The following is a 25,629-nucleotide window of genomic DNA, read 5'->3' on the forward strand; positions in this document are numbered from 1 at the left end:
AAATTTATTTAAAAAAGGTTAGTAACAATTTTAATTGCGTAAGACTTTTTTACATACTTTAGGTAAACTTTTTGAGTATTTCAGTGACTTAAGTTTAAAGGACTCTTTATATGGAGAAGAAAAAGATTGAAACTGAGGTATACGTTGATACGATAATTAATTGTATATGTATCAATTAATGAGTATACATTTATAGATTAAACACAAAGTCCTAAATATTTAGGTTAAAATTTCGATTAACTTTTCAACTCCTTTTAGGTCTATAAGTATTTTCTTTAAGTTGCTGAGTTGCATGATTGCGTTAAACCACTCACTCTTTTGAAGGTTTTCCTCTCTGTTCATTATTTCAATTCGCCTTCATGCGTAGGCACTTCATCGTTCCTCAAATCATCTCCTTTTAATGTATTTAATTTGTTTCGATTTTTCTTTTGAGTTTTTGCGTTTGATATTAGAATTGTTGTTTGACAATTTATTGTGTCTTGAAAACAAACTAATTATGTTTTTAGTGTCCAAACAGATATATTTTAATTATCGAGTTATCTTCGTTGTTTAGGTAGATAGAATGCCTTATTGTTTCTTTCTTTGGAATTTTATTTGGATCATCAGTATGAATTTTAAATTGCTAATTCTATCTTTATGTGTGTTTTCGTGAAAGTGATAGGTCGAAAACTATTTTGGATAGCAAGAAGAATTATAGAGCAGTAAGTTTCTCCAACTGGTCTAATTTCTTTCATATATTTTCTTAATTTCAGTCTCTATTATCATGAGATATTGTGTCATTTTGGTGATTATATTGGCATAAATATTAATTTTCATAATTAGAATATGCTTTGCCAAATTATCTAATTTGTGACAATCAATAAGAGGTTTCATATTACTTCAGTGTTGGAGCATGTTATGTCGCTCCTTAATCGTTGGCATTCTTAAAATGACATGTAAGGAAGAAACGACCATAAAAATCTTAAAATAATAAAAAGAATAAGATAACGGACACTGAAAGTTTCAACATTTGCTATTTGCCGATATTTGTGAAGCATAAAGCTCTAATGGGTTGAATATTTTATTTTCTTGATTTTTTCGAATACACGTATATCATAAAAGCGACAAAAAATGGAAAATAAAAGTATACTCAAGATCGTTGAAAAATGAAATTAATGAGATACTAAAGGACAAAGAAACTAGGCTATTATTATAAAAAAAGTATTTACCAGTGAAATAATTAAAATTATATATTTTAGTTGCTATTTCAATTTATCTATAGTGTTTGTAACCCTATGATCATATTCTTTTTGGTTGTATTTAGAATAACTTACAATAGGATCTGTTGATAACAACAAGGCATGTTTATTTTTGATGTTGCATCTTAATTTTTCAATAGTGAGAACAACTTGGGCTAAGTGATTCGTTGGCAGAACACTTTATTTTTGCCGATTTCTATCTCTCTCCCCTTCTCTCTCTCAATATTTTTTTGTAATGGATAATAGTTTAAGGTGCTATATATGAACAAAAATCTTCCCTAATTACTTCTGGCATTTTTGTTTCGATGGATGATTTTAATTTTTTTTGGGTTCTTTATATTTAGATTTCAGAACATATCAACTTCTTAGGACATTACATGCAAAGCGAGCAAAGTTCAAAAATCGCTCCAGAACTTTATTTTTTGGATAATTAAAAGTTTTTGGCAAACTGAAAAAATCATTTTTCTTTGAAAAATATCTAAAAGCAATTTCTTAAAAATGACAAAAACTTCTTAAAAGAAATTTAAACAAACACGCTTCTAAAAAAAGGAATTTAAACAAAAATATTAGTTCAAGCTATACAGACAAATAAAAGTTTTTCACATTTTTATGAGATAGCTGACCTTTTACTTTGTTTTCAGTGTTTCCTATGGTTGCTACCAAACCTCTATTTTTGTTTCCGGACCTTCCGGTCCGAAATTTTAATTTTGGTAGTAATGACATTTAGCAAGTTGTGATAGCATAACACTTAATAGTCAATACTGAGTTCACAGTTTGCTAATTCATCTAGCATTTTTTAACTTTCAATCTTTATTTATACTTCATACACATGCTTTAATAATATTTATGTAGTTTTTAAAAATCTGTACTATAAGACATAATACATGTAACGACCCAACCGGTCGTTTTGACTTTTAGAATTTCGTTCCCCTAAATAAAACTTTTCGTATGTGCTTTAATGATTTATGACTTGTGGGGATGGTTGGTTCGGGTTTTGGAAGTGTTTGGGTTGAAATCGGAACATTTGGTTCCTTAAGTTGGCTTTAAAAGGCCAAATTTAATTTTGGTCAACATTTTGAGAAAACGGACTCGGATCAGTATTTTGACAGTTTCGGTAGGTCCGTATCGTGATTTGGGATTTGGACGTATGCCCGGAATCAAATTCCGAGGTCTCTAACCCGAGATATGGAATTTTGATGAAACAATTAAAATATTTAAGTTCAAATAGTGACTGGATGTCAAATTATGTGCAAAACGACCCCAGAATAGAATTTTGATGATTCCAACAGCTCCGTATGGTAATTTTGGACTTAGGAGCGTGATCGGAATTTTATTTGGAAGTCCGTAGTGAAATTATGTTTGAAATGGCTAAAACAAGAATATAAGTTTGGAAGTTTGATCGGGGAGTTGACTTTTTGATACCGTAGTCGGAATACAGTTTCAAAAATTTTCATAGCTCCGTTATGTCATTTATGACTTGTGTGCAAAATTTGAGGTAAATCGGAGTTGATTTGATAGGTTTCGACATCGAATGTAGAAGTTGAAAATTTTAAGTTTCATTAAGCTTGAATTGGAGCATAATTCGTGGTTTTAGCGTCGTTTTATGTGATTCGAGGTTTCAAATAAGTTCGTATGATGTTGTAGGACTTTTTGGTATATTTGGTTGAGGTTCCGCGGGCCTCGGGTGGATTTCGGGTGGTTAACGGATCGAATTTGGAATTTGAAGAAGAGTTGAGGCAGCTCATATATGGTGTAATCGCGGGTGCGAAAAATCCATTGCGGGTGCGAAAAATCTATCGCGGGTGCGAAGATGCAGGTGCAAAAAATCCATCGCGGGTGCGAAGCCGCAGGTGTGACAAATCCATCGCGGGTGCGAAGCCTCAGGTGCGAAAAATTTTGCCGCGGGCGCGATGATCGCTGGGCAGCGAGTGTTTAAAGCGAGGATTTGAGCATTTTTGCTCATTTCTTCATTCTTGGACGATCTTGGGAGCTTCTTGAGAGGAGCATTCACCTAGCAACTTGGAGGTAAGTTAATTCACACCTATTGTAATTTAAATACATGGTTTATATATGGATTTAGAAATAAAAATTTGTAGAAATTTGGACTTTTGAAGAAAAACCTAAAAATTGATATTTTTGATTTTTCACCACGGAAATGGTTATGGAATTGGATGGAAATTATATATTTGAGTTCTTGAGATTATGGGTAACGATTCCCTCCGGAAATTTCCGACATCCGGGCACGTGGGTCTGGGGTGAATTGTAGGAATTTTACCATTTTGGATAAGGTAATTTATTTAATAGATAAATTTCGAATCATTTAGCATATATTAATTATTTTGTATAATATTTGGATAGTTTCGGATTTTTCGGCGTCGAATCGAGAATTCAACGCGACGTGGTAATCGGAAAGTGGACTTTGAGACGAGGTAAGTCTCTTGTCTAATGTTGTGAGGGGGAGATTACCCCATAGAGATTAAATTAACTAATTGTTGCTAATTGCGGGGGCTACGTACGCACGAGGTGACGAGAGTCCGTGCGTAGCTACTATTAATGCTAAAGTCCGAGTAGTTTAGGACTCAAAGCATGAATTACTTGTGTAAATTGTATTCTTTATTAATTAAATTATTTGATGAGTATATTGTGAATTGTTATGAAAGGTAGTAAAATATGAAATTTTCATATGCTTAATTTTTATTTAGATTAAATAAATTGTTAAAAGAAATTGTTCATCCTCTCGAATTTATCTTATAATAAACATACTCTCATTCCCGGAGGTACATAAGAAAAATGTCCTCCTTTCTTGTGGAGCGGGCCAAACGCCTCGGCAGGATAGATGCATCTATGGATCGTGCCGCACGTCCCTCGGCAGTGTACACGATATTCTGGATCGGGCCGAACGACATCGGCAGAAATCGTGCTTAATATAATAATTACACGATACCTTAATAGTTTATTTCAACTTGCGAAACTAATTGATCAATTGGAGAATTCTTGGAATTTAATGAATTATTATTCCTGCTTGTTAAGGAATTAATTGTTATTCCTGTAAATGAGATTAATTGATAAATTGGAAATTATTTGAATTGAAGGAATTTAATTAATATATCGAGAATTATTGCGTTTGAAGGAATTTGATTATTTCTGCTGGTTAAATAAATTATTGTAAATTCTGTGAATCATGCTGATTTAGATATTCTAGTTTTATTTTAATTATTATTATTGACCCATAGTGAGTGTCAAAGTCGGCTATCTCGTCTCTACCACTTCGAGATTAGACTTGATACTTACTGGGTACACGTTGTTTTCGTACTCATACTGCACTTGCTGCACATTTTATTGTGCAGGTACATATATGTATAGGTGCCTTGTGGGCGCAGAGGTGTGGTTAATAATTGTGGGGACATAAGTGAGCTGCATTCTATATTACGATCCGCAGCTAACAGAGTCTCCTTCAGAGTTATTATATTTTCCTATCTAATTTGTATTATGGACAGATGCTGTATTTTATTTTTAATTCCCTAGTAAATGCTCATGCACTTATGACACCAGGTTTTGGGAATAGTTGTGAATTGTTTAAAAATTTAGTTGCTAAAAATATTTATCATTTACTCTATGAGTTTTATCTTTACTATTTCATTGAAAATTTTTTTATTTCAAAAATACTAAAATAGGTAATTAAGTTAATTGATTATGGTTGGCTTGCCTGACAGTGGTGCCCGGCGCCATCACAGCCTTTGTTTTTGAATTTTGGGTCGTGACAATACACACGTGCAACGCACGTACCCTTAAACTAGTACTATATTAAAAACACGAAGGTGCTTAGCGAAATATCGTTTGCCTATTTTATCCTCTTAAAATAGAGTTCACACTTGATAAAATAATTATTTAATTATTTTTCCTAATATTTAGGAATAATTATTTAATTATTCTTCTGATATTTAGGAATTCAAAATCAACTAAATATTATGTATTAAATTTTTTCTTATTTGAACTATGTAATATACCATATTTGCAAACGAAAAGTAACAATACATAACACAAGAAAATCACGTTTTTAGGGTTTCGAGTCTTTTTGTTTGTTATTAGATTCATTCGAAACAAATCCTAAAACCTCACAAAGAAAAACTCTGCGGCTACCTTGTGTATAGCACACAACATAATTTTGACTATTTGCATACTTAAGGTTGAGGTTAAGCATTCGTTCTTTCTACTCTCTTTTTTATTACGTTAATTAATTCATTATGTATTTGTTGTTTCTTTGGTGTTGATTTACTTATGTATTTTTAGTGGGGATCTGAATCGTTTGGCCTATAGCAAGCACATTTATGTGAATCTTTCTTCCTATTTTTGTTATAAATATTCATCCGTGGTTCGTTTAAACTATTTTATTTTTACAGTTCTATAGAATGAATGATAAAAGAATTTTCTTCTTGTGAATAAGGGAAAGAAAGATTCACAAAGCTTAGGTTGATTAGAATTGGGTGAAGGTATGTCCTATTTTAATTTTTCTTTTTCATATTTTTCATATTATATTATCACTACTCCTGTTATATGTCTAAAGACTTCTTTGCATTCTAATTGAACTTACAGTAGATCGAAGTTGTAAAGAAAATATAATTTTAGGATGATATTTTGATTGAAAATGACTTTAATATTTTTAACTTCCTTTGCCGCATATTCTATGGAGATTAATTTAAAATTTTGATTGTTTATTTTCATATTTTAACTATTATACTACTTAAGTCTATTGTTCTTTAACAATAATTCATTAATTATGGTGATTTTGTAGTAAAAGATCAACAATTACTCATTGCTCAAGTTAATTCCCCCATTCACTTCGACGACGAGATTTGAGCATATGAATTGATACTCTCCAGCTCTGGCTATGGTTAGAAAAAGGGAATGAGTACGGCTTGAGGTTCAAAAATCTTTCATCTTTAAATACAGAAAAAGAATGCAAATATATGATTATCCCATTAAATGACCAAATTATGACTATAATATGATATTTAGTTCGGTAAGTGTTTCTTTAAAAGTTTGATTGATAGTCTATAATTTTTAGCTATTCTTGAAATTTGATTAATTAGGCAAGTATTTCTACAAGTTTTTTCTACAAATATATAGTACTATAGTATCAATTATGATAGAAATAGTAGTTAATTGAAGTCTTTATTTGTTGAAATATGTTACTGTCAACAGAACTATGTACTTTTGTATTCGTTGAACTTTATGTCATTTATTTTTATTACGCATGTGTGCATTTTTTATCTTGTTTTACTAATATTCGATAATGGTCAAAGAATTTTACATTATTAGTTCAGTTTTACCTACTTTATTTTCAAGATTATCAATCAAATTATTTATAAACATTTTTTGCATGATCTAATAATATAAAATATTACTTGCACAGTTACACTGTTAATGCATATAAGTTAAACTTTTTTTAATTTTGTGTTATCTAATATGCAGAGGACAAATGTCTTTGGTTTTATAATATTTTGAGCCAATAGGCACATGCAGGATTATGGCAATGAAGAGATGAGAGAAATTTGTGCACAAACTAACTTACGGGAATTGTACCAACAATAAATAATATAATACATGATAGACCAACTTTGTTGCTTATGTTTTAAGGACTTTTCTTGGGTATGATTTCTTCCTTTAATACATTAGTTAATAAGATTAATATTTATTATTTTCATGAACTTGAATTAATTTTTTATTTTTTATTTATAATATAAAATATATTATATATATATATATATATATATATATATATATATATATATATATATATATATATATATACACGCGCAACGCGCGTACCTTAAGACTAGTTATATTAAAATTATGACCGGTTCTATTGCTTCAAGAAGCACGATCAAATTCATTCTTCCTTTTAAGAATTACCAATAAGAAGTTCTTTTTTTCTCCTTTATTCCTTTCATATTGTTCTTACCTACAATTATTAGCTGTATTTATTTGTTACCTATTCACAAATATCAAGCATATTCGATCGAGTCGTTTGTTTGTGGCTTAATTTTATAAATTTAATTAAATTAGCCCATTAATTAAATTTAGGTTAAACATAACATGTGGTGAAAAACGAGAGGGGGAGCGGATGGGGAATAAGAAGGGGGGAGGGGTTGGTTGCTAGTGATAAGGAAAGCGGGTTTTCTTTTCTTAAAATGTATTCCTTTTCTTTTAATTTCACGTGTCAAGATTTGTATTATTGGTTTCGTTTCAAATTATGTGATACACTTTTCTAATTATTTATTAGTATATTTCAAAATAAATGATATATTTTTATATTTAAAAATAATCTAACCTTAAACTTTTTATTTTATTCATTTTATCATTAATAAGAAGTTTTTATAGCCACACAAATGTTATGGTTCACAAAGCTTTTATCCCTTAAAATTTTAATATCACATGTATAATTTTTTTTTAAAATCTTAAACTCTATATCGATTCAAACTACCTCTTGAAATGAGTATTTTATTTTTTATTCATCTAATTGTCGCGTCATTTGAGATTGAAATCACGCATCAGGTCTGCCAGTTTTGGGTATCCACAAGGTACACTTCTACTAACAAGAAGTGTCCATCTATATATTTTGCCTATTATATAAGTCATTCAATTCTGGAAAATTTTCAAGTCAAATATACTATAATTGGACATTCTAATCTTAGAAATTTACATATAGTTGTATAGGATAAAATCGGTTCACATTAAATACTTAAATGATAGAATGATACGTGAAATCGGAGCAGCCGAAAGACAAAGCGAGTGGAAACCAAAACCGAGGACAACAACTTTGGTTGGGACCGGGCAGACCCCGAAAGGAACATTGTTAGCGAGGGCAAATAAATATTTGCCAGCAGATGACATTCAATGAAGAATATTTCTCAATATTAAATACACAATCTGTTACAGAGAATTTTGGCATTCATAGCCTGCCATTATATATTCATCAATAGCACCCATTATTGTCATTTAAGAGGAGATTGATCCTAGAACCTAGTTCCCTAAGTATTGCTATAAATAATGACTTCAATAACCATTGTAAGACACGAAATTTCTAGCAAACTTATGCTACACATTATTTCAAGCTAAATAATACTTTATTTTATGTCTATCAATATTCTTATTAATGTCTTCGGAAGCCTTGCTCCTGGAACCAAGTTGTCTGCTATCTTATCTCGATTTTAACGCTAAATTTTATATTTTATTTAATTTATTTATTATTTTGGGATCAAATCGATTCGCTTGTCTATAAATCATGCTATAAATTCAACTGTACCATTTTACGGGTAAACAGTTTGGCGCCCACCGTGAGGCTTAGACAGTTGCGTAATTGAGTTGATCCTTGCATCTATTACTAATCTGTTTGATTCTTTGTTTCTTAGCGAAGATCGTAAAAGATGGCAGATAACGATGTCAATATCGCATATAACGTTGAGGCACAGGAAAATCTGCCTCAACACGAGAATTCGATCAGCGACACCTTCAACGAGAAGGACATAGCCACGCCGATTCATGGGAGGTGGTATCCCCGACAAGTAAGGGAGGCGACTCCTGATGACGCTGAAGACGAGCACGTTGCAGAAACGATGAGGATCCTGAGAAAACAACAAAAGTCTATCATGGCCTATCTCGCGTGGCAAGACCAGGCCATGACAGAATTGAGGCAAGTGTTGTCGGGTGCTTCCAACAACGCAAATGGAAGGGGTCCAGTTCCTCCCGGTGCTCCCGCAAACCAAACAGCGCAAAGGGTTGATAACAACACCCGAGGGGTGAGGTCAGCTTCGACGGGGCTAGGGGTATCGGTAGCAGATCTGGTAACAATAACTGTAATGATCCTTTCAAAACTGAGCTCATATGATTTATGAGGGAAATAAACGCCTGAATGGACCAAATTCCGGGCGCACCACCAGTGCTGAAGAGCCCAGATTCAAAGAAATACACCAGTCGCCGATCAAATCGAGCGCGGCACAACAGTTGATTCCAAAGCGTTTCAAAATGCCTGATGTACCGAAGTATGATGGGATTTCGGATCCTCAGGAGCACATCACCACTTATACAATGGCGGTGAAAGGAAACGACTTAGCTCCGCACGAGATTGCGTCGGTCCAGCTGAAGAAGTTCGGACAAACCCTCACGAAGGGGGCCCTGACATGGTATTCACTTTTACCCGAGCACTCAATAGATTCCTTCAAGATTCTCGCAAATTCCTTCATCAAGGCCCATGCCGGGGCCAGGAGGGTACTGGCCCGCAAGGCCGACATATTCAGAATTGCGCAAGGAGAGTCTGAATTGCTGCGGGAGTTCGTTACCAGGTTTCAGAAAGAAAGGATGTTGCTACCAGCCGTACCAGATAAATGGGCGGCTGAGGCGTTCACTAAAGGGTTGAACGCGAGGAGCTCCGATGCCTCTAGGAAACTGAAAGAAAGCCTGCTTGAGTTCTAGGCAACTACATAGGCAAATATCCACAACCATTATGAAACAAAGATAAGAATAGAAGACAACTAGCTCGATTTTCCGGCATCAACCAAGGGTCGGGATAGAGAAAATAACAAGTATAAGTCGAAGGATAATTTTGACGCAGACCGGTGATCTTGTAAGGGCCAATTTTTTCCCTACGAAAGGGCTGAAGGATATGGCAGAGATTTCTGATCGGTGGACAGGTTCGCTCCCGATAGAAGAATTGACCGTGGCCGGAATAATAGGTCATTGCAGGACAAAAAGGTTTCAGGCTCCCGGTATTCCACTTATCCCAGGCTATCTGAGTACAATTTCAATGTCAGCATAGTAGAGCTGGTATCGACGATGAGAGCCATTAAGGAAGCACAGTTCCTAAGGCCGATTAGATCCGATCCCAGCCAAAAGGATCCTAACCTATGGTGCGAGTATCATGGGACTAACATCCACTGGATTGGGGACTGCCGACATCTTTGCGAGGAGGTGGTGACATTGTTGATAAATGTCCATCTCAGAGAGTTCTTATGTGACCGGGCCAAAAATAATTACGACTGCAACCGTGATAACGCAGAGCCCTCGAAGATAGGTGAAGACCCTCCCCGACAGACCATCAACATGATTTTCGGGGGAAACGAGATCAATGGTATGACCTTCAAGGAAGCAAAAAAGATAAAGGTGTTGGTGACTCATAGCAAGAGACTCCAGGAAGTCACCAAGGACGATATCACATTCACAGAGGAAGACGTCGATGGACTCCTACTGCCGCACAATGATGCCCTGGTAATTTCCCTTAATGTTCTAGATTTTAAGATTAAACGTGTTTTGGTGGACCCAGGAAGTTCAACCAATATCATTCAATGGAGAGTGCTGGAGCAAGCCAAGCTAACCGGAAGCATTATTCCAGCCACAAAGCTCCTCGTCGGGTTCAACTTAGCAAGTGTGACAACCCGAGGGGAGATCCTCCTGCCCACAAACGCCGAAGGGGTCATGAAGACTACCTTGTTTGAAGTAGTAAACGACGACATGGGCTACAATATTATTCTTGGCAGACCATGGCTACATGAGATGAAGGCTGTTCCATCAACATACCATCAACATACCATCAACTTCTGAAATTCCCAACTCCTGAGGGAATCAAACAAATAAGAGAAGATCAACTGATGGCAAGGGAGATGAACACGATTTGGGTTTCCATCAGCAAAGGGAAGGAGCACGCGATATATCAATTACAGGAACCGATGCCCCCTCTTGAATCAAATGAAGACGATAAAGGGGAGGAGCCATCAGAATCCTATCAGGTACCAAGGTATTTCCAAGTACCAAAAAAATGGACGCAGCCAAATCCATGACAGAAGAACTCGAATAGGTGGCATTGTTCGAAAAGTTCCTAGAAAGGAAGTTCCACTTGGGGATAGGATTAAATCCCGACCTCAGGTCAGGATTTATAGAATTTCTTAAAACTAATGTTGATTGTTTTGCATGGTCGCACGTGGATATGATAGGTATCCCGCTAGAGGTGGCCATACACAAGTTAAGCCTGGATCCCAATATCCCTTTGGTAAGGCAAAAGAAGCGCCTGATCGTCGAGGGTAGAAACAAGTTTGTCAAAGAAAAGGTAACTAGATTGCTTGATATTGGTTCAATCCAGGAGGTAAAGTATCCTGACTGGCTAGCTAACGTAGTAGTAGTTCCAAAAAAGAATAATAAATTTTGCATGTGCGTATATTATAAGGATCTGAATAAGGTGTGCCCAAAAGACTCGCTCCCATTGCCAAACATTGATCAAATGATTGATGTAACGGTCGGGCACGAGTTGATGAGTTTCCTCGATGCCTATTTCCGGTACAACCAAATCAAAATAAACCCGGATGATTAGGAAAAAACTTCGTTCATAATAAACTTTGGCACATATTGCTACAATGTGATGCCTTTCGGGCTTAAGAAATTCGGAGCCACTTATCAGAGGCTCGTGAACAAAATGTTCAAAAAACAAATAGGGAAAACAATGGAAGTTTACATAGATGATATGCTGGTTAAGTTTTTAAACGCAGGTGACCATCTCAAACACCTCCAAGAAACCTTTGACATGCTAAGGAAGCACAACATGAAGCTTAACCCCCAAAAGTGTACATTCAGAGTCAGCTCCAGTAAAGTTTTGGGTTTCCTGGTGTCACAAAAGGGGGATGGAAGTCAATCCCGGCAAGATTAAAACCATTGAGGACATTCCAGACCAGTTGACAAATGTGAAAGAAGTCCAAAGGCTAACCGGAAGATTGGCTGCTCTAAGCAGGTTCATTTTCCGGTCCTTGGAAAAATGTCATCACCTCTTCTCACTTCTGAAGAAGAAGAACAACTTCGAATGGACTCCGGAATGCCAACATGCTCTAAAAGACCTGAAACGGTATTTATCAAGTCCTCCATTATTATTAAAACCGGAGGAAGGTGAACAATTGCTAGTATACTTAGCAGTCTCGGAGGTAGCGATAAATGCCGTTCTAGTCCGGGAAGATGAAGGTACGCAATCTCCTATCTATTATGTTAGCAAAATTTTAACGGGAGCCGAAACTCATTATCCGCACCTCAAAAAATTGGCCTTAGCTCTCGTAGTCGTCGCTCGAAAGCTTAGGCCTTACTTTCAATGCCACCTGATAGTTGTAGTGACAAATTTTCCCCTGCGGAATGTCCTTCACAAACTTGAATTGGTAGGTCAAATGGCCAAGTGGGCAGTCGAAATGAGTGAATTTGACATCGAATATAAATGCAGGACTGCGATCAAATCACAAGTTTTGGCCGACTTCGTGGCTGATTTCAGTCCCGGGCTGCTGCCTTTGGCTACCAAGGAAGCGGTGATGGTGTCGGAAACAACATCATGAGTTTGGACCTTGTTCACGGACGGAGCTTCCAGTGTGAAAGGGTGTGGGCTCGGGGTAGTCTTAATTATGCCCTCGGGAGAAACCCTGAGGCAGGACATTAAACATGTTCCCTTGACTAACAATGAAGCTGAGTATGAGGCTTTGATTGTAGGACTTGAACTGGCCCTGGGACTAGACTCCAAGGTCATTGAAATCAAATGCGATTCCCAACTAGTGGTAAATCAGGTATACAGAATCTTTGACACCAAAGAGGAACGCATGCAATAATATGTGGTGAAAGTTCAAACTCTGCATGCACGGTTCGGGGAATGGCCAATCACCCACATCCCAAGAGAAGAAAATGTGGAAGCAGACGTATTGGCCAATCTGGGCTCGTCCACATAAATAAAGGGATCAGATTCCGGTACGGTCATACAGCTCATGCATTCCGTATTGGATGTGGATGGTTATTATGAAAAGAATGCAACCAACTTGGTCTGGGACTGGAGAAATAAATCATCGACTTCCTCGAGTACGACAAACTGCCAGAAGACCCGAAGGCATCCCGGGCACTCCGCACCAAAGCAGCTCGTTACAACTTCTGGGGAGGACAGTTGTACAAAAGGTCATTCCAAGGTCCATTGGCCCGATATTTAGGAGCCTCCAAGGCTAATTACGTCATACGAGAGGTTCACAAAGTAATCTGTGGAAATCATTCAGGTGCAGACTCATTGGTGTTAAAATTAGTTAGGGCAGGATGCTACTGGCCCCGGATGGAACAAGACGCCAAGGCATTCGTTCAGAAATGCGACAAGTGTCAACGCCCTGCGTCGTTAGTACACCAACTGGCAGAGCTATTGCACTCGGTATTATCGCCATGGCCATTCATGAAATGGGGGATAGAGATAGTCGGTCCGCTGCCACCGGCTCTCAGTAAGGTAAGGTATCTTTCAATTTTAACTAATTACTTCTCTAAGTGGGTGGAAGCAGGTCCTTACCAGAAAATTAGCGAGCGCGAAGTGGTAGATTTCCTATGGGAGAACATAATTTTCTAGTTCGGAATACCGAAAGAGATAGCTTGCGACAACAAGCCACCGTTCATAGGCGCAAAGGTCACAAAATTCCTTGAGGACTTGAAAATCAAAAGAATCACATCTTCGCTATACCATCCGAGCGCAAATGGCCAAGCGGAGTCGATGAACAAGGTGATTATTCAAAACCTTAAAAAGAGATTGGAAACAGTCAAAGGCAAGTGGCCCAAAGAGTTACCGGTAGTGCTATGGGCATACCAGACAACGACCAAGTCAAGCACGGGAGAGACATATTTCTCTCTTGTATACGGAGCAGAAGCTCTGATCCTGGTGGAAGTAGGAGAACCTTCCTTGAGGTACTTCCGTGCGGACGAAGAGACAAACAACGAAGCATTGCTAGTCAAATTGGAGCTGCTTGACGAACGTAGGGACTTGACATACATAAGGATGGTGGACCAGAAACAAAGAATGGAAAGATACTATAGTCGAAGAGCCAATCTCCATTATTTCAAAGTGGGAGACTTGGTTTTAAGAAACGTGACTCAAAACACCCGAGAACTCAATGTAAGGAAGCTCGATCCGACGTGGGAAGGCCCCTACCAGGTTTTAGCTGTCACCAGAAAAGGATCATATGAGCTGGAAAACCAAGATGGAGTAAAATTTCCAAGCAACTAGAATATGTCCCACCTCAAAAGGTATTATTGCTGATGAGCACCGCTTATACTGAAAGTATGTGCAACACTCTTTTTCTCTTTGTCCAATTTTTGTCCCAATTGAGTTTTTCTGGCAAGGATTTTAACAAGGCAGCATCGGAAAGCATACTACGAAGGAAATGCCATCGGTAGAAATAAGACCTTTAAATGACAAGGCATAAAAATGACAAGCCACTGCGGGATGGTTAGATAGTCTTTGGCTCGATACAGAAATTCCTAACGGGAAACTGAGCTTGGTATCGGACTGAAGGCTATTCAACCGTTCACGATTGCTACTTCCCTACAAGCCACTGGGGTGGTTAGATAATCTTTGGCTCGGTAGCAAAAATGAAGCTTGGTACCGGACCAAAGATTATCCAACCATTCACTAGTGGAATCCTCAAAGCAGCAAGACTTCTAGTGTTCCAATTCACATTATTCACATTCGAACAGGGGCACGTGTCAGTGATGGTAGGCTATAATTGCGTATTTTAGTCGCTTAAAGCACTCTAATTCACTGCACTTTATTTGTGTTGAGCTTTAATTGATAGTGTTTTGCACTTATTGTGTGTTTTATGCCTTGTAGGAGTAATTCCGAGCTATGTAGATGTTGTGGAATGAATTTGAGTAATTTGAAGCTTTGAAGTCTGAGTAAAGGCCCAAGGGGTCAAGCCGGGATCGTGTTCGGGGGTCAAGGACCAAGTCTGGACGTCAAAAATCAAAGTTTGGTTCGTACTCTGAGAATTCCTCACTGCCGTGGCGTGTGGGGCGCCACGCTTGTGCAAATCCCTACTATATGTCAGAAGTTAGCTCTCCAAATTTCCCCACTAATGCCCCGTATGGCGCGTCGCCCCATGCGGCGTGCCTGTGTATTTTTTACAAAGTAATTTTCCTATTTCGGCTAGGAGATGGTGGTTTCGTCTGGGCCCGACCCTACTTGGTATAAATACATGAAAAAACATTATTTTCTAGAAATTTTACACATATTCGACCTAAGGAGGCTAAGGAGGAGTTGGAAGAATACGAGCACAAGGATTTCATCATTCCTTCCTCACTCAAGACCCGAGTTTGGATTGAATTTATGTTTTCCTATACTTTAATTTTATTTGTGATGAATTACTCCATATATATGGAGTAGTTCCCTTTTAGGGTTTGAGGGATTTGGTGTATTAATAATTGTTTGTGGATTATAACTCTAATTATGTATTGAAGTGTTTTTGGATGAATTATTTGTTGCATCTATATTCACTTGTTCATGTAATCGAGAGAGGCATAACTTGTGATATCATTGCATTATATTGTTGGTTGAGTTAATAGATTCTTCTAAGTAATCGAAAGAGGCTAGTTGAATCATTGATTAAACCTAGTTAGGAGAATAACTGAAAGAGGTTCTCCTAAAGACCAATCCACTACGCTTTCTTGCATATCTTCACGTGCTTAAATTGGTTCATATTGTGAGGTTAAAACTTAATCGAGAGAGGAGTTTTTGCTGAATGTTTGAACTAATAATTGAGTGAATTCAAGAGACTCACTTGAACATTAGAAGTGAATTATCTAGAGTTAGATCCTAAACAATTATCTTGCACCTATCCCATCAAAACCCTATTTTCTCCCATTGATAACTTCCTTGCTTACCGTTGTTGCGATTGTCATTAGTCAATAGCTTTAGATTCTTAGTTAATTGTAGTTAGAAGTTATAGAAATCTTAATTGTTGATCATCTTGGATAGAAATCAAGCTAGAAACTACAAGAATACTGTCCTGTCACGCCCCAACCTCGGGAAGCGCAACATGCGCTCAACCGAGTGAACCCGATCGAGCCTGTTAAATACTTTCTACCCCACTCACCCATAATCAAGGAAAAGAAAGATATGATTTCATTAATTAAATAGTGGAAAGTTCATACATACAATATTAAACCGTTTCATTAGCTATTTCTCCTTTAAGTCTCAAAATACACATATTCTTATAATCTGAGTAGAACAAGTGATCAAACACAACATAACTTGTTTAACATTCCCAACACCCGTATACAACCCACATTGTGTCTATAGAGCCTCTAAAGATACAAAAGAGTGTAAAGAAGGTGACGACAACAAGGCCCCAGCTATACCTCAAAAGTACAACAATATAAACAAAAGATATATTACATGACCCCGGAATGAAATGGGGCTCACCGAGTCCGCTGAGAAGAGGATGCAACACCTATCTGTGATCAACACTGTCTGCTATGGAACCACCTGCATCCATTTAAAGATGTAGTGCCCCTGACAAAAGGGACGTTAGTACTGTCGAATAGTACTAGTATGTATAGCTAAATACCATCTCAATAGAATGAATAATAATACAAGGGAAACAGTCAAGGATTCAATACGAGCTTCAAATAACATTAAAACATCAAGTTAAGGATCACATAGATTTTTAAGTCAACTCCCGCATTGTTAGGTTGGATGGTTGTTAGTGCCAATATACCACAGTCCACAATACCACCATGTTCTTATACGGAGTCCGATCTCGGCCCGATCGGCTAAGCCATCTCATTTGAGACATCAACCATATTCACTATTTCATTCACAATACCACTGTGTTATTACACGGAGTCCGATCTTGGCCCGATCGGCTAAGCCATCTCATTCGAGACATCAACCATTTCAATTGATCATCTTACTTTATATTTCTTTCCCATCTTTTCAGCACATTGGCACAAATGGCTTTAATTATAAAGTCGTTCTTGGCACTTGGCCTTATTTTATAATTCAAGTTCTTTTTCACAATCCAACATTATTATTATTATCATCAATAACAACACGGTTTTCATTCAAGACTCTTGATTTCACATGTGAGTAATTTAGAATTCAAGGCACAAAGAGGCTTTTCACACAATTTGGCATAACAGTCCTTAACCAAATTTGACTTGAAGTATAGGTATATTGCACATATTCTAAGTCTTGAACATTTCCTCAGATGACGAGGTAACATGATGAAAGCATGTGAATACATATTACACATATATTTGCAAAGCAAGCACATTCAGGATAGCAATTTCTAGGACGTTCAATTTGGGACTTACGTCGATTGTATGAATACCGTGCGATCCAATTCTAAGAAGAGGGGGTTTAGCCAACATACCTCAATTGAGCCTCTTAAAAATTCTAAGACGTTCTGGAATATTAGCAACTTCAATCTATTTTTGCAATATAGCAAAATTGAACCCAAAATTAGGAAAACGATCATAATTCTAGCTCACTTGAGCATTCTATCAAACACTATGTGTGTATTAAGGTTTCACGGACTTTTTATGAAAGACTCCACCAATCCACACCCCATTATTTTTTATCTTTAACTCACAATCTCCCCACATGCCTTAGGAATACATGCATGCAAGGTAAGCACTCCCATCCCCATGAATTACCTTACTAATGGCCCATTCTAGTTACATTTTGAAATTAAGAGTTTGGGTGATAGAATCTTACCTCTTAGGAAGAAGACTTAGGTGCCTTTCTTGATAATCTTCAAGGTTTTAAGTGAGAATTGAAGAGTAATTTGATGAAGATCACTTTCTCCCTCTAGGACCCTCTCCCTCACTCTAAAAATATCAGAAAATAAGTTCAAAATGGTCCAAGGTAGGTGTTTTAATGGAATAGGGTCGGGTTTAAAACCCCCAAAAATGAAGCTCCGGAACAGGTTCTGCGGTCACATATGCGACCGCATAATGGTTATGCGGTCCGCGAAATGACCGCGAAAAGTGACCCTGGGAACTGGGCTGTCCTGCTTCACTCTGCGGCCGTTTTACGGCCTACAGACTTGTATTTGGGCCTAATCACCTGCCAGAGTAACACCAAAACCACCCTAACAACACTTCCATAACTCGACAAAGCATCGCAAGATATATATCAACAATACTAATCTAAACATTGAGGGCATTACATTAACAAAAGCGGTATCTTGACATGAACCTTACACATTCACAGAAACAATCTCAACTCCCAAACTTATCTAACAAGGATGACAATTAGATACCCCTCATAAGCCAATCATCCATTAACTTCACCTTCAGTAGTTTTCACCGGAGCTATAGACAAAGGATTTACAACTACCTTAATATAGACATAGACACATGATACACCGGGTACACGGAGGATAATAATAGGGAAAATATCATACTCATAGTTTGGCCTATTTCCTTCAAGATTTGATAAGGCCTAATGTGATTACACATACTTTACCTTCCTTAACAATTCACCCAACATATTCATAGCGAAAATCTTGAGAATAACCTATTCACTTTCTTCAAATCTAAACCCCTATGCCGAACACCCAAACTAAACCTTTGGCGACCTCCAACAATTACTCTTAGATGTGCTAGCTTGAATATGACCATAAAACTTCCTATCCATTATATTTGATCACTGGATGATGATGCTTCTTTGACATATTTGAACCTTCAACCCCCATAGGTTACTATAAATAGGAACAAGGAGGTTCGAGATTGGGCTGGAATTATTCAAGAATCCATCAACGTGCCGAGAAGGGTATTTTAAAAGGTTATATTCTAAGAGACATGAGGGTGACCACCAATAGTGCTGCCACTATTAATTATTGTGACGAAATCATCGATTCAACAAATGAAACATAGAGTTTCCTAGTAGGCATTGATAATCAAGGGAAAATCAGTTCAACTTGAAATGAGAATATTTTGGCACTCCGAATGTGATATGGGTTTCAAAATGCATGTAGTTGCATTACGCTCTCAACATTAACTGACACAAAGAATAGATATGCCACAAGCCCATGAGGTTGAAAAAGAAGTTGAACACATGCGAGATTATTATCATTTTGTCAGCTCATCCCTTGCCAATAGTTGATCTTATATGAGAGGACTAGAGATACGACAAATTTGTCTTTCAAATCAATATGCTCATGATATGTGCCAAAATCTAAAAACATCTAATTTCAACCTTTCACTAGTGAAACCACATAGCTAGGACATCGTAATATTGGGGTGAAATCATGTATTAGTTAGAGAGAATGAACACTTTGCAATGAGCTAGACATGTTTCTACCATAATAACTCTCAAGCTGCCATATCAGGCCACTTCACTGGCAACTATAATACTAGGAACAAAGTGAGTTACTCACGGAGGCATGCTCTAGGTGAACATAAAAGTCATACTGAGATGGGTAAACAACAAGATCTCCCTGTGACGAATTTGTGATAAATCTCAAATTGGTCAGAAACTTTATGCGGATAAGTGTCCCCTTTCAATTGGCATGTATGCACATGATAGGTGCTGAGATATGCTCTCATGTTACTAGACAGTGAAATGGATTCATGATAATATTAACAAAGAAGTGAAGTGATTGTTCAAACCGTAGGAACCACATTCACCGGAAAGAGAAAGAGTGGCTCAAGAAGGATCTCAACACTAGGCTGCTTTACATTGGATTTGATACCACATAGGTAAACTTCATGACTGTGCATGCATAAGCACAATTGAGCAGATGTTATCCATTTAAATCAAAATGTTCTATAAGAAATTCATCAGGTATAGTCCCTTGTTGAGAATTTAGGGAAGCAACTGGGAAGTATTAATCATAGAGTTATAACTCAATTCAAGGACATAATTATAGAGCTCAATTCCTCAAGAGGTTGTAAATAAGAAAATTGTAATCAAGAGGCTTCACGAATACCGCGTCTCATTCAAAGAGTAGGTACATGCAATATTTTGTGTTTCAACGTTTTGGTTAAGACCATATTTATGTAGGCTCTTCAATATGGATGTACATATACAAGGAAAATAATGCGGTGTTCATAATGATATACTAAGGAGTGACTCACTTGATGACTTTAGATTGACAGGACAGTACCTTAATTGATACTCCTCTACTCCACATCCAAACATATATTAGTACCATAATGACATACCCCCGAATGACATCTCATACACTTCACACAACGAGGATGGGGTCCGTTAAACTGGCTCGCCCCACTTACCTGATACTTACCCTTTTTGCATACATCTTAAGAATTTCCCTTAGTCTTCCTCCAAGCCTTCATGGCGGGAGTAACAATCTCTGCAACAGCTCGTTGTATGGACTTTTGGAATTGCCCAAATCTACCACCCCTAACATGCTTCTGAGCATACTCACAACATGACGTAAATTATTTTTGCCCGCATATCGGGCAGATCGGAAGAGGTGTATCCAACCCAAGGGAATTTGTTCTTCTTGTGCCCCCTCTTTCTTCAACCATAACATATTTCAAGAATCATCCAACATAAACCCGAGTGGCTTTTCTTTCATATCAAACATTCCGGCTTATTGATGCCAATAATCCTCTTTAATATTTTTTAGGTGCTCTCACCACATAATCTGGGGGCGTGGTGACATTAAATACTTCCCCTAGCAATTGGTTCTTTCATTTCCTCCTCGATGGCTTGAACCCATGAGTTACTCATATGGAAAATGAGACAGGACGAGGAATTTAGTTTCCTATTTGAGCTCTATCGCACGATCAGGAGTATCAAAGACGTGAGAAATTCCTAAATGTCCAAGTAGCCTCCTCATTATAGATGTGGTCAACAACATGCCGATAAGAAGGACTCTACTAGACACGGCTCCGAGACATCCTAGGACACTTAAAAACCTTAGGCTTTGATACCAAGTTTGTCACGTCCCAAACTCGGGGAGCGCGACCGGCGCTCAATCGAGTAAACCCAGCCGAGAAAGCCTGTTAGATTTCCTTCTACCCAACTCATCCATGAATAAAGAGGAGATGTACTCCATTAATTAAACACTGAAAATATTTTATTAACAACTTCATTTTCATTCCCATTAGCAGCTTCATTCGAAGAGTTTATAGAATTAATGAAAAACATGATTTCCAAATACCAATATTTCTAGTTCAATTCCCCAACATCAACCACAACCTACAACCTGTCTACGGAGCCCTTAAGTACAATAGAAGAGTAATATGGAAATGCTGGCAACAAGGCCCCGGCTATACCTCAAAACACAGTACATGAGAAACAAATACATGACCCCGAAATGAAGTGGGGCTCACCAAATCAGCAGAAAAGAGTGTACTGCTATCACTGATCAATGGCGCCTGCTGTAGAACCACCTGCATCCATTAAAGATACAGCGCCCCCGGCAAAAAAGACATTAGTACTGTCGAATAGCACTAGTATGTATAGCTAAAAATCCTCTTTCAAAATAGAATGCCCATATAAGAAAAGACAACACATAGAAACAGCAAGTCACAATCCACAATATCCAAATGTCCAGTTAAAACATAATAATTTTCAAAATACGAACTTCATATACAATTTTTGGTTGGGAGATCATTAGCACCGATATACCACTGTTCACAATACCGATGTTCACAATACCAAGGTTCACAATACCAATGCCATCGTATTTTTAGCACGGAGTCCGATCACGACCCGATCGGCTAGGCTATCTCAATAGAGAATCAACCACAATTACTATCAATACCAATGCCACCGTACTTTTAGCACGGAGTCCGATCATGACCCGATCGGCTAGGCTATCTCATTAGAGAATCAACCACAATTACTATCAATACCAATACCACCGTAATTTTAACACGGATTCCGATCACGACCCGATCGGCTAGGCTGTCTTATTTGAAGACATCAACCAAAATCTAAATTTCAATTACAATATCCAGCACAATCACCTCCATGTGTGCGACATGGTGTCCGATCACGCCCCGATCGGCTAGGCTGTCTTATTCGAGACATCAACCCTTTTATATCAATCAATCTCATTCCAATTAAGAGGAATGATTTTATCACATCAATCTCATCCCAAATAAGGGGAATATTCACAAAAATAACATAGGTGAAAATGTAGTTACCTCATCATCTTTCACATTGTATAAATCTCCACTAGTATTTTCAACCAATAACAATAACAATATTTCCTTGGCTCTTTTTGGCCATTCACAAGATTCTTTATTCAAGGTACGGTGGCCATATTTGATATTCCACACTTTCATTTCTTCCCTCTCATGTATCATCATTATAAATATCAACATACATATAATATTCCGGAAATCACAACTTTAAGGTCATTAGAAACAAACAATTTAAGCACAATAGATATCTTTCCGAGAAATGGAGTAAAATGATTGGCAATTAATGTGCAAGTAAAAATCATCAGCAAATAACGCACCATTTATTCTTGACACATTTTTCCCCACAAAGGGAAATACACAATTTCCACTCACGAATATGCAAGAACGCAAAACACATTGAAAATACTCACAAATCATAACGTCTGTTAAAACAGCCACATATGAGCATGACTTGAGTTTATAAGCTTTTAGGCAATTCTATTTTCGAAGTCATTTCAGAATAGTTGAATCAAGGCTCATTTCATAACCTTTCTCACATCATTTCATTTCATTGGCTCTGTTGGCCACAAGTATAACTTTCACTTATATCAATCATCGAATTTCATACTTCTTTCACATCTTTTAATTCCATTGGCACCATTGGCCACAAGTATAACTTTCACTTATATCAATTATCGCATTTCATACTTCTTTCACATCTTTTAATTCCATTGGCACCATTGGCCACAAATATAACTTTCACTTATGCACATTGGCCACATTTTATATCCCAATTCACTTATTTCACTTCCAATCGTCTTTATAGGTTATCAACAGTAAGACATTTCCAATCAAGACTTTAGGTACACATATGAGCAATTAAGAGTCTTAAGCATATTGAGGTTTTCTCACACAATTTGGCATACTAGCTTTCATTTGAAATATGATTCAAAGCCACAACATTTTAATACGCAACCCATACTTTGAAACTTATGGGAACATTATGGAATTCAATTCCAAGAGAGAAAGTTTAGCCAACATACCTTGCTTTTAGCTTTCCTTAAATTACTACGATGTTCCGAAAATTCTAGCAATCCCAATCTATTTTGAGACATAACAAAATTGAACCATAATTAGGAAGATATTCATGGTCTCAGCTCATTTAAGCATTTCATCAAACACTAGGTGTGCAAATTGGTTATAAGGTTCTTTCACAAAATTTCCTTCACTTCACAACCCAATCTTTACTTATTTGAGCTCAACAATCTCCTCACAAACCTTATTGGTACATGCATGTATAAATAATACTTTTACATCCAAGAATCTTACTCTCAATCAACCATCTTCCACCCAAATTCGAAATTGAAAACTAAGGTATGAAACCTTACCTCTTAGATGAAGAACTTGAGAGATTTATTGTTGGATTTCAAGGCTTGGACAAGATCTTGATGAACAAAGCACTTGAGCTTCTTTCTAGAACACTCTCACTTCTCTCTAAAAATATCAGATTTTTGCTCCAAAATGAGCTTCAAGGGTTATTTATCGAAGTTGGGTTGGTTTATAACAATAGAAGAATGGATACTCCGAAATTCCGGATCAGGCTACAAACCAGGCTAGACACGCTCTGTAGCCAACTATAGACCTGGCGAGGCACGCTCTGTAGCCATTTATAGACCTAGCGAGGCATGCTCTGTAGCGCGGTCTAGCGCGCTATAAGCTAGGCGACGTAAGAGTGAAAAATTTCAACTCCCCAACACACTATTCAACCCCAAAACTCCCAAATATAATACATTAACCTACCTTTGTACCCCGAAACCTTAAATTACTTAGCGAAATTTTCCGGGGCCTTATAATCCTCAACCAAAGAAACCATGGCTGGAAACGGTAATGATAATGTAGATTTGGCTGCAAGAGAGGCAGCCCAACAACGAGAAAAAGCTGTATGGGATGCTGGAGAAGCAGCTATTAGAGATGCGCAACACATCTATGAAGAAGATAGGGGTCACAAACTTAATCAACATCAACCTTGGCTGCAGACCAGTTCGAAAATATAGCTCTCATGCCTGGGAGACCTCTGGGCGATTATGCTAGACCGGTCTACAATCAAGGATTATCCACTGTTAGACCACCTCCAATTGCAGCAAACAATTTCGAGTTGAAGCAAGGGTTGCTTTAAACCCTTCAGAATTGCTATGTCTTTAGAGGGAAGCCAAATAAAAATTCAAATACACATCTATTGGACTTCGAGGAGATTATGAACACCTTTCAATACAATGGGGTGTCACAAGATGCAGTGTACTTAAGTACATTCCCATTCACACTCAAAGATGATGCAAAACAGTGGCTTCAGAGTTTTCCCAGTGGATCGATTAGAACTTGGGAGGAGATGACCAGAAAATTCCTTGATAAATATTTCTCCTTAGCTAAGACGGGCAAGATTAGAAGAGAAATCCATAATTTCTGCCAGAAAGAGACTGAAACTATTTTTGAAGCATGGGAGAGGTTTAAGGAGATTGTTCGAAAGTGTCAACATAGTGGAATTGAACTCTGGATTCAACTCCAGGACTTTTGGGAAGGATTGACACCAGCCTTGCGTAGAACATTGAGCAATGTAGTTGGAGGCCCTTTGATGAAGAAGACTCCAGAGGAGATAGTTACAATTCTTGATGAGTTAACTGAAGATGCAAATCAGTGGCCCTCTGTGAGTACTGAAAGAAGAAGATCAACTGGTGTTCACTAAGTTGATGCTAACACATCTGTGCAGGTACAACTTGATGTTATGGCCAAGGAAATAAGGAAGCTGACCTTAGCCTCGATACAAAATGAGCCTCATACAGCTTGTGATATATGTGGAATATGATACCCTACTCATAAGTGTCAAGCCTCAACTGAGGAAGTGAATCTTGTGAGAAACTACAATTTCAATGCAATGGGTTAGAGGCACCCTGATTTTTCATGGAGTTCACCTGGAGGTACTGTGAATGTTTGGCAATAAAATAAATTTAGACCCCAGGGACAAGGAGCTCCAGCATACCAAAATCAGTAGAGGCAGCAATTTCAGCCTCAACAGCCCATTCAACCTGGTATAGAGGATCTACTGAAGGCCTTCATTATCAAGATAGATGAGAGGCTGGACGCCCATGGATCAACTATCAAAGAGTTGGGCATATATTTTTGAACACTGGAGAGACAAGTGGGACAGATTGCAACAATATTATCTGAGAGGGCTCCAGGAACTCTCCCCGATGATACTAAGAGAAATCCCAAAGAAATAGTGAATGCTGTAACTTTGAGAAGTGGGAAAGTGTTGAAAGATCCCACCCCAATCCAAAGTGATGTGAAACTTGAAAAAGAAAGTGGGGAGCAGCTGAAGAATGATGTTGATAAAAAGAAGAAGGGCCAGATAAAAGCTAAGAAAAAGAAGAAAGGAGAAACTTCAAGAAGAGAGGAACATGATGAGAGCGAGCATATA

General features: G+C 37.5%; 1 protein-coding gene and 1 non-coding gene across 2 annotated transcripts; one reads left to right on the forward strand and one right to left on the reverse strand.

The window, feature by feature from the left end:
- The first annotated feature begins 13,770 nt into the window (after positions 1–13,770).
- Positions 13,771–14,280, forward strand: LOC138896034 (uncharacterized). The gene has a single exon (XM_070180806.1). It carries the CDS (start codon positions 13,771–13,773, stop codon positions 14,278–14,280), a length of 510 nt encoding a protein of 169 aa, XP_070036907.1.
- Positions 14,281–24,591: 10,311 nt separating this feature from the next.
- LOC117279621 (small nucleolar RNA R71) lies at positions 24,592–24,698 on the reverse strand. Its single transcript, XR_004510031.1, has one exon. It is a non-coding gene; the product is annotated as a small nucleolar RNA R71 (small nucleolar RNA).
- Between the last annotated feature and the right edge of the window lie 931 nt (positions 24,699–25,629).

Source organism: Nicotiana tomentosiformis, chromosome 7, assembly GCF_000390325.3.
Source record: "Nicotiana tomentosiformis chromosome 7, ASM39032v3, whole genome shotgun sequence".
Classification (NCBI taxonomy): Eukaryota; Viridiplantae; Streptophyta; class Magnoliopsida; order Solanales; family Solanaceae; genus Nicotiana; species Nicotiana tomentosiformis.

Bases quoted from the DNA above. Each gene is read 5' to 3' on its own strand.
- LOC138896034 (XM_070180806.1), top strand. From the start codon at position 13,771: ATGAACAAGGTGATTATTCAAAACCTTAAAAAGAGATTGGAAACAGTC.